At 43.3% G+C, this 17,174-nt stretch overlaps 2 protein-coding genes across 5 annotated transcripts in view; one reads left to right on the forward strand and one right to left on the reverse strand.

Moving 5' to 3' along the window:
- RRP8 (ribosomal RNA processing 8) overlaps positions 1-6,752 on the forward strand; it is a 58,289-nt gene extending 51,537 nt beyond the window's left edge. For 3 of the 4 annotated variants that reach the window (XM_078766133.1, XM_068132215.2, XM_078766134.1), the window contains 3 exons: positions 4,218-4,324; positions 4,506-4,602; positions 6,201-6,676. In XM_078766133.1, coding sequence (XP_078622259.1) covers positions 4,218-4,324; positions 4,506-4,602; positions 6,201-6,314 — 318 coding nt within the window. In that variant the 3' untranslated portion in view covers positions 6,315-6,676. Of the gene's footprint in view, positions 1-4,217; positions 4,325-4,505; positions 4,603-6,200 lie in introns of all 4 variants that reach the window. The other variant, XM_068132214.2, reaches the window with a different exon arrangement.
- A 2,407-nt stretch (positions 6,753-9,159) lies between these two features.
- The window catches only part of LOC137437696 (RNA-binding protein 47), a 76,461-nt gene continuing 68,446 nt past the window's right edge, over positions 9,160-17,174 (reverse strand). Inside the window, exon 7 of the mRNA XM_068132216.2 lies at positions 9,160-10,978. Within this exon, the coding sequence (XP_067988317.1) occupies positions 10,715-10,978 (264 nt within the window). The 3' untranslated portion in view covers positions 9,160-10,714. The remainder of the gene's footprint in view (positions 10,979-17,174) is intronic.

Below are 17,174 nucleotides of genomic sequence, written 5' to 3' on the forward strand. Positions count from 1 at the left end.
ATACCATTCAGTATTTTGGAGGCGCCAGAGATCAAAATCGATCGTCATTGTGTCTGTGTCCGACGATTTATCTTCTTCACTCTCTGGACGGTATGGTTCGAATCTGTATGGGAGAATCGAGTGTGATTCCCCAAGATTATTAACTTTCTCTTCATTTTCCGCATCAGATTGGTCAGAAATATCGCTGATATCCAGACTTACGCAACTATCGGAGTCGGTGTCTGCCATTGTTTACTATTGCGCAGTCACATCAGCTTCCTCCGATGACGTCACGATGATGATGATAGTCATCACCAGATGCTGGCCGGCGCGAGAGATCGTCTGCTATTGGCATTTTAAAACTCGGATATCTCACGATTCACGCATGCTAGAGCAACAATTTTTGCGCCAAACTTAATCTTTTTTGTTGCTACAATTAATTAATCTTAAGCATTTGATGTCTATAATAATAATAATAATAATGCATTTATTTTATATAGCGCTTTTCAGGAAGCCCAAAGACGCTTTACTCATGTCTGTTCCCCTTTAAGATGTTATCCTTTGGCATTTCTTGCTTTGTACTATCCTCGACAGCCCAGCAAAGATTACTTGTTTTGTGCTTTTTTAATGGTAGTGCTGTTGTTGGTGTGACTGTGCTTCCAAGTGGTCAAACTATGAATTGCACATAGTGTATAAGGTACAAATAAAGCCGTGTTAGCAATTGAAACACCTGTTTATAATTGCACATTAACACGTGTGCCCTTGTTGCACTGTTATCATTGCTGGAAATTCTGTACCACGTGATGGAATGTCGACCAATCCAGGATTGGGTTCTTAGTCGAAGAAACGTTCCCAAATTGTTGTGAGTTCCTTGATGCTATGTCAAGAGTTTGGGCCTATCTACTGACCTACCTTACAGCGCCACCATCAACTCAAATGGTCACGTTTGGATTCCCTCAGCAATAGTATAGAGGTAATTTTAAACATTTATTGGATCAGGATTTATTCTACATTAAATTGCAACATGCATTCCATTTCAAAAACTGAATTGTTACACTTGATCAATTTAGATTTTTTTTTTCCTATAGATTAAGCATTAAGCAGCAAACTTCCACTGAGGTCTTGTTTACCCAGATGACCTCCGGTCGCCCTTTTACCTGCCACTTTTCTCGTCTTGCTCCGAGTCATTGTGTTTGTCTTGTTCCTTCCTCTTTTCTATGACATCTCTACAAAATATATCTCGGTGAAATGATCCTTTCCCCCACCTCCCCTACTCCGATATTTTTTTTTTGAAGTTACCACCACATCCGGTCCACAACTGGCCGTGTGACATTTGTTGTGCCCCACACACCTCTTGCGATTAGACTTTTCAGTAATGCAATTGTGTGTTTCATCATTCGAATAGTTTGTTCATTAATCACGTTTTAATTTTGCCTTAGGTTTTGTGAAGTTTTGTAAAAAATTTCATGCAAATATGAAGTGTGGTCACCAAAAAATGAATCCAAATTCCAAAAAACAACTTTAAATGTCCATCCATGTTGATGACAGAGGGAAATGTCAAAGCTACTCGTGGATCAGAGATGGTGGCACCCCCAACAAAAAGCAAATAGAACTAGACCCGCACTCGGTAGAGCTCATACCCCCACCACGCTCAAGCTCATACCCCCGCCACGCTCAAGAATTTACGTTTTGTATCCCGATCTGCATCCAGACCGTAACCAAAATCTAATCAGCTTATTCTTGTCACCTACCCGACTCATCCACCTAGTTTTGTCAAAATCCGTCCACAACGTTTTGAAATATCGTGCTATATATAGTTTTTGGCCCTATCTCTCAATAGTTTAAGAATCACTTAAAACATTCTAGAATCCGGATCCGGATCTTCACGAACATCTCATCAATTCGTCAAACACCCAACATGTCCACCAATTTCTTCCAGATCTCTCCACAATCTTTTGAGATATCCTGCTCGCAGACAAACAGACAGACATGAGTGAAAGCATAAGCTCTGCCCACCCTTGGTGGTGGAGGTAACGATTCACTGAGGTTGTATTATCTGCTCGGTCGGACATATCTGCCTTTTTGTAGATGTGGAGTGGAAAAAGCAGAAAAGTCAATAATGATGAACTCTAGTAATTCTGATTTTTTTTTCGAAGTTTGTGCATGCTTCACTTTAAGAAGTATAATGGAGGCCTATATGCTTGAAAGAGCTGCTATTGGGCATTCATGACAAATAGAAATACATTTCAAGGCTATAAGCAATGCTGGATGGGGTTTGTAATTGACGCCGCACACCCTGAACCTTCATCCTGCATGTTTAACACCAGAATGGCAGTCTACGCCTGTGTCAGGATTTGAACCCAGGATAGACAGATGGAAATGTTCTCGAGGACCGAATGGGTAGAATGGGTAGAATTTGGAGAAGGAAGTTGAGGAAGCGATAAAAGCAATGAAGGGTAGAAAAGCGGGAGGGCCGACGGGAGTTGTGGGAGATATGTTGAAGGCAGCAGGAAGTTGGGGTGTGAAGAGAATGACAGAGATCTGTAATCTGGTGGTGAAAGAAGGCCGCATTCCAGTGGATTGGGAACTTAGTACCCTCGTCCCCTCTATACAAGGGGAAAGGTGACCCTCTGGAGTGTGGCTCGTACCGAGCGATAAAGTTATTGGAGCATGGAATGAAGGTATTGGAAAGGGTATTGGAGAGGAGGATACGGAAGAAAGTGAAGATCGACGAAATGCAGTTTGGATTTATGCCAGGAAGAGGAACGACAGACGCGCTTTTCATTGTGAGGCAGTTGCAGGAGAAGTACATGGAGAAGAGGAAGAAGTTGTTTCTTGGGTTTGTTGATCTGGAGAAAGCATTCGATCGGGTTCCACGCAAAGTATTGACATGGGCATTGAGGAAGTTAGGAGTGGAGGAATGGTTGATCAGAGTAGTGATGGCAATGTACAAAAGAGCGCGCACAGCTGTAAGGACGAAGGACGGGAACAGTGGTGAGTTTGAGGTGAAGGTGGGAGTGCATCAGGGGTCGGTACTAAGTCCACTACTATTTGTAGCTGTGATGGAGGTGCTGGCTCAGAACGTAAAGGAGGGTTTACCGTGGGAGTTGTTGTATGCAGATGATCTGGTGTTGATTGTGGAAAGTATGGATGGACTGAAGGAAAAGATGAACACGTGGAAGGAATGTATGGAGACAAAAGGTCTGAAGGTGAATATCGGAAAGACGAAGGTGATGGCAAGTGGTAAAGCATGTGGTGAGGTGGAAAGAACTGGGAAGTGGCCCTGTGCTGTGTGTCGGAAGGGTGTCGGAGTGAACTCCATTCAGTGTACAATGTGCGCTGAGTGGGTTCATCAAAAATGTAGTGGTCTGAGAGGGTCATTAACCAGTGTGGCAGCTACATTCAAATGTAAGGTGTGCACAGAGGGAGCTGCAGATGGAGGAAATATTGAGTTGGATCTTGGAGACGGCGTGAAGCTGGAAGGTGTGAAACATTTTGCTACCTCGGAGACATGCTGAATGGAGAAGGTGGATCAGACGGTTGCTCGAGTGAGATGTGCATGGAAGAAGTTTCGGGAATTGAGTGGCGTGCTGATGATGAGGGGAGTGTCGTTGAAGCTGAAGGGAAAGGTGTATGCTGCATGTGTGAGAAGTGTTATGATTTATGGGAGCGAGACATGGGTAATGAACGTAGAGCAGCAACGAAGGTTGGAAAGGGTGGAAATGCGAATGGTTCGACGGATGTGCGGAGTATCGTTGAGAGAGAGGAAGACAAATGATGAATTGCGAAAGATGATGGGAATAGAGCCTGTGATTGATGCTGTGAAGAGGAACAGGTTGAGATGGTTTGGTCATGTGTTGAGGAAGGATGAAAGTGACTGGTTGAGAAGAGTGATGGAAATGAATGTAGAAGGAAGTAGAAGACGGGGAAGACCGAGAAAGACTTGGCTAAAGATGGTGGAAGAAGAAATGCGGGCAAGGGGGTTAACAAGGAGAGATGCAGAAAATAGGGCAAAATGGAGAAGATTGTCATGGGGACCGCAAGGCTAACCCCCGCTCTAGCAGGGAAAATGGCCTTTTAAAATGCATGTTGTTGTATAGACAGATGAGAGGGAAGGATGCATACCTCAAAGCTATCCTTGCCAGCCCCTTTAATAATACTGTCATTCGGGTTTTAATAAACTATTTAAAGCTATCCTGCCAGATTATTAACTTCAAATCCCACCGGTCTCTCATCAGGTACCACTGGATGATTGCTCAGTGGATATCGTCGTGTTCTGCCTCTCGCTGATGGGAACAAATCTACGAGACTATCTTCAGGAGGCGAACCGTGTCCTCGAGAACAGGTATGCAAGGTGTCGGGTTTGTTTTTTCTGTGCAATGGTTTAAAACGGCCACAGTGTGGTGCTGATGTCCATTTCGGAGGCACTGGTACAGATTTCCTTGTTGTCTTCTTCCGCTGTTGCTTTTGTATTAAGTTGTGAATCTCCAATGCGTATTGCTATTCTGCATAATTCTCACTGCCAGTGGGAAGATGAAGATAGCTGAGGTGTCCAGTCGTTTTACAAGCGTATGCAACTTTGTGAACGCTCTCAGCACGCTCGGATTCAAGATCGTCAGCAAGGTGGTTGTTGCACTGCATTCTCAAGGCCTTCATTTCATTATTAGGGGCAGAAATTGTTACACCGGGCTGTGCAACTTTAGAAATGGCATTCAAGTTCCTCCATTATGACCACGCTTTTCGATAACTGGTGAATTAAATAAATCGTGCACATTTATGTTCCGATTGCACATCCCTCCTCTCTGGTTTACACACACTCCATGCAGCGTGGTAGACATAAAGGATAAGAATTTGGGAATTCCTGGTACAGGTCTGGTCATCTGTAAGGAATACCTGTAAGGAATATCCTGTAAGCACCTGTAAGCACCTGTAAGGAATATCTGCTGCACCTGTCATCAACTACGATTGCATGTCAAAATATTTGAACAGCATGACATACAGTCTTGGATATGAATTCACCAAACAGAGGAGGCCACTCTGGCCGACCAAAACCAGGAAGAACTTTTCAAGTCATTCGTCAGCCATTGAGAAATGGGGCCAAAAACAATATGTAGCATGATATCTCAAAACATGGACGAGTAATGACAAAACTTGGTGGATGAGTTGGATGGATAGGTTACAAGAACAATCCAATTTGATTTTGATTATTGTCCAGATGCAGATCCGGCCTATCAGTGGGATACAGAACGTAAACTGTTCAGCCTTACGGAGGTGCGTGCTCTACCGAGTGCCGTCCTAGTTTATAATACTGTCACAGTGTCCCCCATATTTGATGACAAGACTGCTTGTGAGCTGGTAGTCCCAAGATTGGATGCTGGCTCACTTAAATGCAACTCAAACTTATGTCCTGGACGGTGCAGCTAAGACGGTAAGTTGTGACACTGATGCCATTTGTCTGAAGATGGGTTGTCGCTGATGCTGGAGCTTCCTTTGTAGAAATTCCAATTTTGCTGTTTTGCAAGATGAATGGAAACGTTTTACCTCCAAATGTTGTCCTTCATTTACCCAAATACCAAAGAGTCCACATGGCCATTTGTGACATCAGTGGCGCCTTCATTTTTAATGAGTATCGCAAGAAAAAAGTATTCTTTGCTCCGTTTTCACAATCCACACAACGATTCCAATCACCATTTGTAAATATTTTGAGTTTTGGCCTCCAGTGAACTTTTAACCCACAAAATCAACCCTTCGTGAGGCATTCTTTTGTTCACTAGAAACCCATCGATAAATGGCTCGCACTCAAAAGAACGACGAAAGTCGCGTTTCTTACTCAACGACGTCAACATGGGTCAACATGGGTCAACATGGGTCGGAGTTATCTCGGAAACCTCACATTCACCATTAATGTAGATGTAAGCAAAATGTCTGAAATTATGTCGTGGTGCCCTTTTCAAGTCCTGTCTCCCGTCTTTGAAATGTCAGTAGTTTACCAGCAGGGATAACTTTTTTCCTTCCAGTGTGTACGGATGAACGAACATACATCATACATTAACATATGTGCGAACATATGAACATATGAACGGTGCAAGTAACGAAATCAAAATCAATCAGGCCAGCCGAACACCATTTATCGAGACTCTTTCATCGATGATGTATTTTTTTTTTTCTTACGTTTTTGCCGGTCCATGGTTTTACTTCTGCCTCCCACACCCACCCACCAGGACCTGAAGCATTCCCATTTCTTCATGTTTGAGTTTGAGAAAGTCTCAAAACCCAAAGCCAAGCAGGACCTGCAGGGCCTGGAACTAAGACCGTGTGTTTACAAGAAGCGCTAACGCCAGACACTTGACAAAGGAACAAGCAACCAACGGCACGTTTTATATAATTTTATTATATTTCGTAATGGACTCACATGCCATCATGTGGCCATAAAACTCTGGAAATAAACTATAACATTTCTCTACATGGGCTTGTGCTGCATTTCCTTCTGTGGCACACATTCTCCATCTTTGTACAACCAAATGAGATTGACACAAAAGTTGTGCATTCACTCAGTTTGCAGCATTGGCATTTCCCATCAACATATAACTTCTGAGTTCGATAACATATTATTTCCTGTTTGTTTAAGACGGATCCACAAAGACTGTAACTGGATATTTATTTGTCTGACTTGGCATAAAGACGAAGTGGAGCTTCACTGCCTGTTTGGTTGTTTATGTGAGATTCCTTATTTATTTATTTCTATTCCTGGTGGACATTCCCAAAATTGCTGATGCCTGATGAAAAAAAAAAACGATGAAAGGCATTAGCAAAGTTACTCGATCAATAACTGCAGGAAATGGGATTGTCAATTGCTAATCCGATTTGATTTGGATGTGGCTTAAGTCGGTGTTTTCTCTAAATACATGTATGTTTCAGAAAACATCGCATTCCGACACGACACGCGACGAGAATATTGCATCGAGTGTTGTTTTATCTTTTCATTCATTCGGAACCGTAAGAATCTTTCCCAAGTCTTGTAAAACCGGCCTGCATGTCAAAGTAAACTTATCGGTTGAATGTACATTGTCCCCTCGTCCTTGGCCATTTCTGCAAAGTCACGGGGTTTATAGGCAATCTCCTGATAACTTTGTTTACAGCAACACCTGTAGAGCCCGACTGCACCGCCCACCCAACAAAACGTCCTTCACAAACCGTCGTATGTTACCCACCACTGTTATTGTACTGCCACCTGTTGTTGCCAACATTTAGCATCTCAACTCGTTCAGCGACCTTCTTTTCACCCCTCCATAACAGCTGTACTTATTGGGTGGAAGGACAAAAACTATGGGGGACAAACTATGGACAACATAGGACAAACTATGGGGCACTGTTTTCAGTCTTATTTGGGAAGCTCAATAGGATCTATGAATGAGCTGCGGTTGTCCAAGACGCACCAAAAGTACGATATGTATGTATAAATAAAAAGGTAGTTATCTATAAATTGGTGTGTGTGTGTGTGTATACACACACACACACACAAATACACATACACAAACACACAGTGCATTCAGAAAGTATTCAGACCCCTTCACTTTTTTCACATTTTGTTATGTTGCAGCCTTCTGCTGAAATCGTTTAAATTCATTTTTTCCCTCATCAATCTACACTCAATACCCCATAAGGACAAAGAGAAAACAGGATTTTAGAAAGTTTTGCAAGTTTATTAAAAATAAAAAACTGAAATATCACATTTACATAAATATTCATACCCTTTGCTTTGACACTTGAAATTTAGCTCAGGTGCCTCCCATTCTCTTGATCATCTTTGAGATGTTTCTACACCTTGATTGGAGTCCACCTGTGGTAAATTCAATTGATTGAACATGATTTGGAAAGGCACACACATGTCTATATAAGGTCTCACAGCTGACCATGCATATCAGAGCAAAAACCAAGTTATGAGGTCGAAGGAACTGCCTGCAGAGCTCAGAGACAGGATTGTGTCGAGGCACAGATCTGGGGAAGCCTACAAAAAAATTTCTGCTGCATTGAAGGTTCCCAAGAGCACAGTGTCCTCCATAATTCTTAAATGGAAGAAGTTTGGAACAACCAGGACTCTTCCTAGAGCTGGCCGCCCGGCCAAACTGAGCAATCTGGGGAGAAGGGCCTTGGTAAGAGAGGTGACCAAGAACCCGATGGTCACTCTGGCTGAGCTCCAGAGATCCTGTGTGGAGATGGGAGAAACTTCCAGAAGGACAACCATCACTGCAACACTCCACCGATCTGGGCTTTAAGGCAGAGTCGCCAGACGGAAGCCTCTCCTCGGCGAAAGACACATGAGAGCCCGCTTGGAGTTTGCAAAAAAGCACCTAAAGGACTCTCGGACTGTGAGAAACAAGATTCTGTGGTCTGATGAAACCAAGATTGAACTATTTGGCTTCCGTCTGGCCACTCTGCCATAAAGCCCAGATCGGTGGAGTGTTGCAGTTTTGGTTCTCCTTCTGGAAGTTTCTCCCATCTCCACACAGGATCTCTGGAGCTCAGCCAGAGTGACCATCGGGTTCTTGGTCACCTCTCTTACCAAGGCCCTTCTCCACCGATTGCTCAGTTTGGCCGGGTGGCCAGCTCTAGGAAGAGTCCTGGTTGTTCCAAACTTCTTCCATGTAAGAATTATGGAGGCCACTGTGCTCTTGGGAACCTTCAATGCAGCAGAAACTTTTTTGTAGGCTTCCCCAGATCTGTGCCTCGACACAATCCTGTCTGAGCTCTGCAGGCAGTTCCTTCGACCTCATGGCTTGGTTTTTGCTCTGATATGCATTGTCAGCTGTGAGACCTTATCTAGACAGGTGTGTGCCTTTCCAAATCATGTTCAATCAATTGAATTTACCACAGGTGGACTCCAATCAAGGTGTAGAAACATCTCAAAGATGATCAAGAGAAATGGGAGGCACCTGAGCTAAATTTCAAGTGTCATAGCAAAGGGTATGAATACTTATGTCAATGTGATATTTCAGTTTTTTCTTTTTAATAAATCTGCAAAACTTTCTAAAATCCTGTTTTCTCTTTGTCATTATGGGGTATTGAGTGTAGATTGATGAGGGAAAAAATGAATTTAAACGATTTCAGCATAAGGCTGCAACATAACAAAATGTGAAAAAAGTGAAGGGGTCTGAATGCACTGTATATATATATATATATATATATATAGTGTGTGTGTGTGTGTGTGTGTGTGTGTGTGTGTGTGTGTGTGTGTGTGTGTGTGTGTGTGTGTGTGTGTGTGTGTGTGTGTGTGTGTGTGTGTGTGTGTGTGTGTGTATATATATTTTATTTGTATGTCTCTCCAAATAGCACCTTTTAACTGTTGGGAGCCATAAACGCAGGTGTCACACCAGCACTCGCTGAAAAGGTCCAAATCTAGCACACATCTACCCAGCTGAGTTCGCCATTACACAGTTCACGAGGTTTCAGTCACATTCAGCAAAGAAGGTATTAAAGTTGAAATGCAGCTTCCGATTTTGCTGCCGTCTGTGAAATACACTAAACGTGGCGTCTGTCTAGTTCCGGTGTACCTCTCCGTTTTCCCTGGGTGGATTGCAACGCAGTTCTGTTCTACCTGCTTAGGTTTTTGATTTTCATTTATCCAACTCTGCAGGCCCTGCTGGAGGACAGGCCCCCAAACTATTCTGGCTGTGCTATGAGAAGGACTTCATTACATCGCGGAGGTGGGTCGTCGTGGTATCCAATAAAAGCAGTGCAGCAGCGACATTATCTAATATTGCTCTCGGCAGTTGAAATCACCTAAAACTATTTTCATTCCTCCCTCGTAACATCAAGGATATCGTGGTTTTCATGAAGCATTTGTGGAGGCTTTTCGGGTACTTGCGTGTACGACCGGGGCTATGAAGTGCTGCCGGAATAGTTATTGAATGCATTACCTACTTCCTGCATTCTACCTTGCGTCTCCGCATCTTTAATTGTTGACGATAATTAAAATAAAAAACCTTTATCCCTCGAATGCAAAACGACATCATTGGAATCCCGATATTCATGGAATGTTCTCGAAAGTGTGTGCACATAAGGTGAGAAATGTCCCGCATTATTGCATCGAAGGGTTCTTTACAAAAACCCAGATATTACAAATATCTATTTAATTTTCTTTCCCCAAACCTTCATGTAGCAAAGAGGCTGGCCTACATTACTTGTGCAAAAAATTGCAAAGGAGGATTAATCGCTGACATTATCTTCATATTATTAGGCTCTGGACATTATTGGCATTCCAGTGTCATACGGAAAGACTTAATGTGAACGTAGAAATATCAGGACTTTTTCACAGTATGACTCACCATATCGAATCTCCAAACTATGCGTAAAAGCACTATGAATTGACGGTGTGGCTCTTGTCTCACACAACGTTCCTTTGTATTAGTTGAGATGAAACATTCTCTACCGCTTGTCCCCATCTTTAATCATAAACACTTATTCTACCCTTATTTCTCTCAGGCACAATTGTGGCTCTAGCAGCAGCCTGGTGTCATCACTGACATGACATGAGGTCACATTTTCAATTTCACAAGATGCTATGGACATGAATCTTAACTGCTTCCGAAACATCCCCAACTTCCAGGAGCATAACTCCCATGCCATCTTTATCTGGTGTCAGTTGTCCACGACCTGAATTCTTACCTCTCCCGCCCACCCCTCCCATCACCCTCTCCCTTTTCTTCCACTAAATTGCCCCATCCCCTTTCTCATATCAGAAGCCTGGGTATATGTCAGGAAGGGGCAGTTGCAATGTGGTGCCCAATGCTTGAGGCATAAATCCCGCATAAGGGAAACCCAGTGGTAGTACAGGCTGTTTGCCAACCGTGAGAGACTGCATTCCTGTCGCCATTGGGAATGCTGTTGTTGGGAAACCTGCTGCCATGGGAATGTACCCATGACTGTAGAAGCTTGGTGCTGCCATTGAAAGTCTTGGCATACCTGGTGCCATGGCATACACAGGCGTGAATGTGCGAGCCTGTTTTGGGTGGGGGAGGGGAGTAAATGAAAAGGTATGGCATGAAAACTCTCATACAAATATTTTTTTTAAATAATTATATATATAATATATAATATATATATACAGGGTGGTCCAGAAACCCTGGGCACATTTTGAATAACGATACCTGCAGCAAACAACTAAGTTTATTATTGTTCTTTGGTGTAAAACAAAACATGATTACACGTTAAACAGTCTAATCAGTCTAATATACATGAAACAGATCCATTCAAATGTTCAAACTGCTTTCCTTCATTGTCTATGTACAGCTGTAGCCATGACGAAACACTGACACACAATTCTGCATGATTCCGTCGTTAAGGCAGCAGTCTCATTACGGATGAATTGTTTCAAGTCTCTAAGGGTCGTAGGATTCCTCGCATACACTTTGTGTTTGAGGAAACCCCAAAGGAAGAAATCACAGGGTGTTGTTAAATCACAAGACCACGGCAATTCAACCGGATCACGACGGACAATACATTTGTCTATAAAGTTAATATCAAGGGCCTAACGTACACTGGCAGCATAATGAGCAGGCGCACCATCATGCATGAACCACATTTGGCCATCATTGAGTGGAAATTCATGCTGCTCCAACATTAGAAGGTAATTTGCAGCATTTACATCTTCTTCGAAAAATATTGGTCCAACAATTCCTCCAGAAGAAATGCCTGCCCAGATGGACACACTAGCTTGATACTGGACGTTGTGCACAACAGTAAATCATGGGTTCTCTACTGCCCATATCACGCTGTTATTACGATTCACAGAACCAGATAGAGTAAACTTGGATTCATCTGACCACAAGATCCTGTTCTGCAAATCATTGTCCATATCCATTAACCCAAGCAATGTCTCACATGCCTCAACATGCCTGTCAAAATCATCCTCAGATAGTTGGTGGATTCATCTGGGTATGTATGGTTTCGCATTGAGGTCTTTTAGTATTCTTCAAATCTCTGATCAACTTATGTTGGTGATGTTTGATAAACGACGAGTTGATAATGGTGTGTTACTGTCAAGTTGTTGAATGAGCACTCTGCTTTCCTCAGTTCGAGCAGTACGAGGCCTACCTGGTGACTGTTTTGGAAGAATACTGCCGGTTTCATCAAACCGCTTGTTTATTCTGCCGATGGTTCTTCTGTCAATTGCATCGGCACCACATTCTTTGACAAGTTGTCTGTGAAAGTCAGCCAAATTTGCAGATACAGAATACAAGCGTACAGTGTGAATTTTCTGTCTCACGATATCCTCCGTCATATTAGGGCGTCTAATTCACAATGAACTGAACTAATGCAAAGACAAACGCGTGCAGCACAGTGAGCGAAGCTCACTCAGATCCATATCACGTGATGCACCTCACCTTGTTGCATATCACGTGATGCCTGTGCGTTCTGAAGTAGTCACATCCATTTACGAGTAATCATGTTTTGTTTTTCACCAAAGAACAATAATAAACTTCGTTGTTTCTAGCAGGTATCATTCTTCAAAATGTGCCCAGGGTTTCTGGACCACCATATATATATATATATATATATATATATATATATATATATATATATATATATATTACACACATATCAATCACACATGTTACACCATCTTAAAATAGATGTGTGCATTAGCTTTTGATTAAACCTTGTTGCCTGCAAGTGCCATTAGACCTCTAAATCCATCCCAGCTTTCTCACAGATGCAATGGCGTCATCTTACTATTCTGCTATCTCTTTTTGTGCATTGGCTTTGGCTCTGTTTATTATTGCACTTACATTAGCATTCTATACCAGGGAGAGAGACCAGGTTCAACCAGCTAAAAATACATTGTATACAAAATCTATGTTCAAGGAATATCAAGTGGCAAGGGTAGATGGACAATATACTAAAAGTGGGGCAACAGCTCGACACACCATGCAAGTGTGGTGGGTGGTGCACAAAACAGAAGATTATGGAAATCAAAGGCCAACAACCTGTCTACAATGAAAGATTAAAAGGCCTCATTCTTCTGTTTATTTGTTGAAGATGCCATTGATGTGGATCGTTTTGCATTCCACAGCATCCAGGAGTGAAAAATGTGAAGCAGGAGTCCCAGCCCATAGGGGAGAGCAATGTTCCATTCAGTTACAGACAAAGGCCTTGTACATCATGAGAAGTTCAGATTTGCCAAGGAAGTACTTTGTATGATAGAGGGTGCCCAGTGCGCGTCTGGCTTTGGAGGTATGCCCAAGAGATGCCATGACTGATGGTGAGACCCAGAGGTTTGAGGGGACTGAGCCTCTTCTAGTCGATTATCAAGGTGATAAACAGTTATCCAGCAGGCCTGCCAAGTACCTTGTAGTAAGCAGTTATCGCCAACACCCTGAACAGTAGTAAAAGCAGGTCGAACACAATTATTTATACCTGGAATAAATTAACCTGGGTTGGTTATGCTCGTAATGTGGTATATGAATAATAATAACAATAATAATGTAGTGAAATTATACCAAGGTGAACCCAGGGTGTGCTCGCTTCAAAAGGGGCGTCTATAAGACCCGGGACAACCGGGGCGCACGGACACTCCAGCGGAACTCACTGTGACATAGTCCTGTAGTTTGAATGGTATGTACGCCCCTAAATGCTGCGCTGACTGTCCTCTCTATTGGACCATTGCCATATTGAATCGACCATTGCTCATGAAATACTCTGATTTTAATGCCTGTTGCATGAATGTATTTTTACAGGATGTACTTCAGATCTAAATGATATTAAACCTACCCAGAGGTCAAGTCGTGTCTGAGCTTGATTTTCACGACAAATAATAATAATCATCGTCATCAAGTATGTCACTGTCGCAACGTTAGGGATGGCAGGAGAGGTTGGCCAAATATATATTGTGCTCTGTTTGAATATATACTGTAAACCAGAACCCAATACATATAAATAAAAAGGAACTGAGCACAAATTTATGTTTATTTTAAATGATCAGTTAGAGGTGAAAAGACGTCAACACAAATTTATCAAAAACTGGGTATGAAGGCTGAAATTCCAGCCTCACATAGCAGACGTACCCCCAACACACCCTACCCCCAATACACCGTTTACCGTTGCCTTTTAATGAAGTCAAAATAACAAAAATCTTAGTGCTGACGAATACAGGTACATCACGGATGTGTTCCTTACACTTAGCTTTATATAAAGAACATGGCGGAATTTGATAGTCAACACAAATTTATCAAAAACTGGATGGGAAATTAGAACTGTCAGCCTCACAAAGTAGATGTGTGCCCCCAATATCTATATATATATATATATATATATATATATATATATATATATATATATATATATATAAATTTTTTTATTTATTATTTATTCTATGGTATACAGAATCGAGGCTCGTGTAACAGCAAATACATTGAACATGAAAACATGCACAGACACATAAAACATACAATGAAGGCAGCGGAAGAAAACAGGGGGAAAGAGAGGGGAGCACACAAGCACAACAACAGCAGAGAACAGGGACGTTGGTAGATCTGTGGAAGGCGGAGGGCTGGGGGAGGAGTGGTACACGGTATAAAGCAAATGAACACTTCTAGAAATTTTAGGAAAGAAGTTGTGGATTGAAAGGGTGTTTGGGGTGTTTTAACGGGGTAGAAAAGATCAAGGTTTTGGATGGGGCAAGATAAGAGATGGTGGTGAACAGCTGTTTTAAACACCTTGAGGGAGGAGTGGGATTGAAGAGAGTGTGGGAGTTTGTTCCAGAGGTGGGAGAAAAGAGGAATGAAAGAGTGAAGGTGAGCAAAGAGTCTTGGTTTTGGCAGTTTCACCAGAAGAGGGTTGCTGGCAGATCTTGTGCATTCTGCAGGAATATTTGGGGGGCAGAGCACAGACAGGGGGCGCAAGGGGGGACAGGGAGAGCAAGGCCGGAGAGGAGTCGGTAGAAGACAGAAAGACCACCAACCTGCCTGCAGTGAGAGGCCCTCAGAATCAGCTTCAATGTGGGAGATACCAATGAGTCTGAATGCTTTGGTTTCAACCATGTGAAGCCAAGCTTGGTGTGGGGCAGGAGCACGAGGCCAGAAGGGAGAGCAGTATTCCATTGAGCTGTGGATGAAAACTTTGCATGTGGTGGGGAGTTCAGAAGTGCCCAGAAAGGACTTCGAACGACGGAGGATGCCCAGTCGGTGACTGGCTTTGGAGACTGGCTTGGAAATGTGTTTTTTCCAGGAAAGATCATGGCAGACAGTGAGACCCAAAAGATTGAGTGAAATAACTTCTTCAAGAGGATTGTTCAGAAAGTAGATGGGAGGTTTGTCCATACGGCCTTTTCAGAGAGAGACAAAGTGAGAGTGAGATTTGTCAGGATTGAAAGACATGTTCCACTTGTTTGACCAGTTTGAGATATTGTCCAGGTCTGCAGAGAGTGAAGAGACTGCTGCCTGCCGATCTGAGGGTTGAGATATGGAGCGGCAGAGAGTGGAGTCATCAGCAAAGAGATCGAGAGGATTTTCCAGAGGGTCGGAGAGATCATCAATGAAGACCAGAAAAAGCACAGGGCCCATAACACTGCCTTGAGGAACTCCAGCCTGAACAGGAAGGGGAGATGAGAGAATTCCATTCAGGGCCACACGTTGACTGCAACCAGTGAGGAAGTCGGCAAGCCATGCGTGGAGGTTTCCATGGATACCATAGGAGGAGAGTTTGGTGAGCAGGGCGGGGTGCCACACCGTAACGAAGGCACGAGATATGTCAAGGGAGACGGCTCTGATTTCCTGTTTGGCATTGAGGACCTCTATCCATTGTTAAGACAGCAGAAGCAGCATGTCCAGAGTAGAATGACCTTGTCTGAATCCAAATTGATGATCAGAGATCAAGCCATTGGAGAAGAGGAAGGATTTGATGTCAGAAGCAATGATTAATTCCATGACCTTGCTGATTATTGGGAGCAGGCTGATTGGTGTGTAGTTGAAGGATCTGTTTTTGCACATTTTTTGTGTAAAGCAGTAATGTTGGCTGATTTCCAAGCTGATGGCAGATGACCTTGCGCAAAAGAGAGGGTGAAGAGAACAGAGAGAGGGTGAGATAGAGCGGCAGAGCAGGATTTTTGGACCCGTGGGCTGATGCCGTCTGGTCCAGTTGCAGAATCAGCGTCAAGGTTTCACAGAAACTTCTCCACCTTGTCAGGAGAGAAGGGCTGTCAGGAGAGGAGTCCAGGAGCAGCTGGTACGACTGGGTAAGGTGGGAACAGACAGAGATTGGTTTGGGACACAAGATTTTGAGGCAAACACAGAGTTCAGGCTTTCGGCTTTGTTACGTGCGGTGTCAGCTGTATAGCCATTTGAGGTAAGGAAGGGGATGGAGGGGGAACAAATGAAGGGGATTTCATTCAATCCCCATCCTGACGGGGGCAGTAATGTTCCAGGCTGAAGACACTGTAACCCATTTCCCTGGCGGCTGGTTGTCGGACTTTGAAAAACTGTTCACACAAATATCCCATGATTGGCCTTGGCGAAGCATTCTTTCCGAATGAGACATGCCTTGTCAACTTCGTACAATTTCTCTTCGAGGTGGCAGTCTGTATCCTTCGGAAGGGATATGATCATGGGATGTTGTTTTGAGTTCCTTTGTCCCAGAGGAAAGTATATTAAGCCAACTACGGGTCGTGGCTGGCTGAGATGTTGGGGCCGGCTGTGTGAGGAACATGATGTCACTGTGGTGTGGTTTTACTAGCTTACACGCCACGCCAGCGTCTTCCATGCATGTATTCTTATCTATAATAAACCTCTTGTACGCTGTCCGAGTTTAACAAGGTGCTTATTCCTGGGAAAGGGATTCAAACCCACGACACAAACACCAGAAACACATTTGACCACACGCCACCAGGATTTGGAGGAGGGAGACAGGTTTGAGATTTCAGCCTTGACAGTCAAGAGATAGTGTTTCCTGGCTCTACTGAGGGTAGACACACACTTGTTCCGAGCTTGGTGGAAGGAACTGAGATTGCCTTCAGTTGGATTAGCCTTCCAAGAGGCAAAGGCAATTGTTTCAGGGCAACTGCCTCACCACAAGATTCAGTGTACCATGGACGGGAGGAAGGGTATGACAACTGAAGACAAGATGGGATAAATCTGTGCATGAGAGAGAGCAGTTTGCTTTGGAAGAATTCCCAGGATGAGTTGATGTCAGAGGCAGTAGAG

This window comes from Myxine glutinosa, chromosome 12 (genome assembly GCF_964187855.1).
Source record: "Myxine glutinosa chromosome 12, kmMyxGlut1.1, whole genome shotgun sequence".
Lineage (NCBI taxonomy): Eukaryota > Metazoa > Chordata > Myxini > Myxiniformes > Myxinidae > Myxine > Myxine glutinosa.